This window comes from Dendroctonus ponderosae, unplaced genomic scaffold (assembly GCF_020466585.1).
Source record: "Dendroctonus ponderosae isolate FM_Combo_2020 unplaced genomic scaffold, Dpon_F_20191213v2 Dpon_F_20191213_5, whole genome shotgun sequence".
NCBI classification, from domain to species: domain Eukaryota; kingdom Metazoa; phylum Arthropoda; class Insecta; order Coleoptera; family Curculionidae; genus Dendroctonus; species Dendroctonus ponderosae.
In genome coordinates, this window is record NW_026018715.1 from 14248095 (window position 1) to 14249358 (window position 1264).

The window sequence follows — 1264 nt, forward strand, 5'->3', positions numbered from 1 at the left end:
TAACTTAATTACAGTAAACATATATTATGTCCACATTTAACTGCATGTGAATGGACAGGAAAATAAAATATTCGGAAAAACTTTCGAAAAATTACAAATCAACAGTCTTCAAAATGTTGAGGATCTCAGCAACGGATTCTTCATCTGTGACGAAAACCGGGACATTTTCCTCCGAGAGTTTCACCTCAGCTTCATCCGCCTTGTCGCCCTTCTGCTCTTTCAGCTTCTTGAAAGAGCCATGGATCTCTTCGGCCTCGGTGTTTTCCAGAATGAACCGCACGTTGTCCTTATTGATGCCACCGCCCGGCATTAAGCTGATGCGCGTTCCAGCCTGTTCGATCAACTTTCGGATCAGTTTCACTCCCATTTGCGCTGTTTGCTGCTTGCCGCTGGTCAGGATCCGCTCAAAGCCCAAGTCGATAATAACCTCCACTTCGATGGTGGGTCTTCTGACGAAATCGAACGCCCGGTGGAAGGTCAGTGGCAAGGGGTGGCAGATTTTGATGATTTCCCTGCAAATCTTCATGTCGACGTCCCCATTATCGGCCAGCGCCCCAAATACGAAACCGTTGGCCCCACTTCGACGTAGGATTTTCGCATCTTCCTTCATTATTTCGATTTCCTCCGGGGTGTAGACGAAGTGGCCAGGCCGACATCGCAGTAGACAGTAAACCGGTACTTTTCTGGGGTTCATATTTTGAATTTGAATCAATAGTCCGGGCGTAGGAGTGAGCCCGCCCTCTATGAGCGAGCAGCACAATTCCAGGCGATCAGCGCCCCCATTCAGAGCGGCCACTGCCGACTCCAAACTATCAACACAAACCTCCAAAACCTTTGGCATTTTCACTAACCTCTCAAGCGATTGTTTACAGTGACACCTGGGCCCGGGAAACTGAGAAATCCTTCTAATTTAAACAAATTTTATTCCCCACACTCCCAACACAACCACTTAGTTGAGTATGCACGTGTTTCCAGCCAATCAGATAGTTTAATCGACGCAAATCAGATTATTTAGTCGGGACTTGATGCACGGACATTCGAAAACCGCCACCGGTGAATCGCACGTCGCAAGCGCCAACTTGATCGGTTCCCTCTCTCCCAGCCGATTCCAGTGTCGTACGTCTGGGACGGTTCGATTTTTTCTCTTCCAAATATTTCCTTTTCAAATCGGCAAGTTCTTCAGTCACTTTTTGCAGATCCGCTTTATATTCGGTCGCTTTCAGCTCAGTCATGTTCAATTCAGAGACAAGGCACTAGAAAACAA

The 1264-nt window shown here is 47.2% G+C and overlaps 2 protein-coding genes across 2 annotated transcripts in view; both read right to left on the reverse strand.

Annotated features, from left to right (window-relative positions):
• On the reverse strand, positions 1–1075 carry LOC109545527 (copper homeostasis protein cutC homolog). Its single transcript, XM_019916280.2, has one exon. It carries the CDS (start codon positions 839–841, stop codon positions 92–94), a length of 750 nt encoding a protein of 249 aa, XP_019771839.1. The 5' UTR covers positions 842–1075; the 3' UTR covers positions 1–91.
• LOC109545525 (cilia- and flagella-associated protein 58) overlaps positions 907–1264 on the reverse strand; it is a 5098-nt gene continuing 4740 nt past the window's right edge. Inside the window, exon 10 of the mRNA XM_019916278.2 lies at positions 907–1253. Coding sequence (XP_019771837.2) covers positions 1008–1253 — 246 coding nt within the window. The 3' untranslated portion in view covers positions 907–1007. The remainder of the gene's footprint in view (positions 1254–1264) is intronic.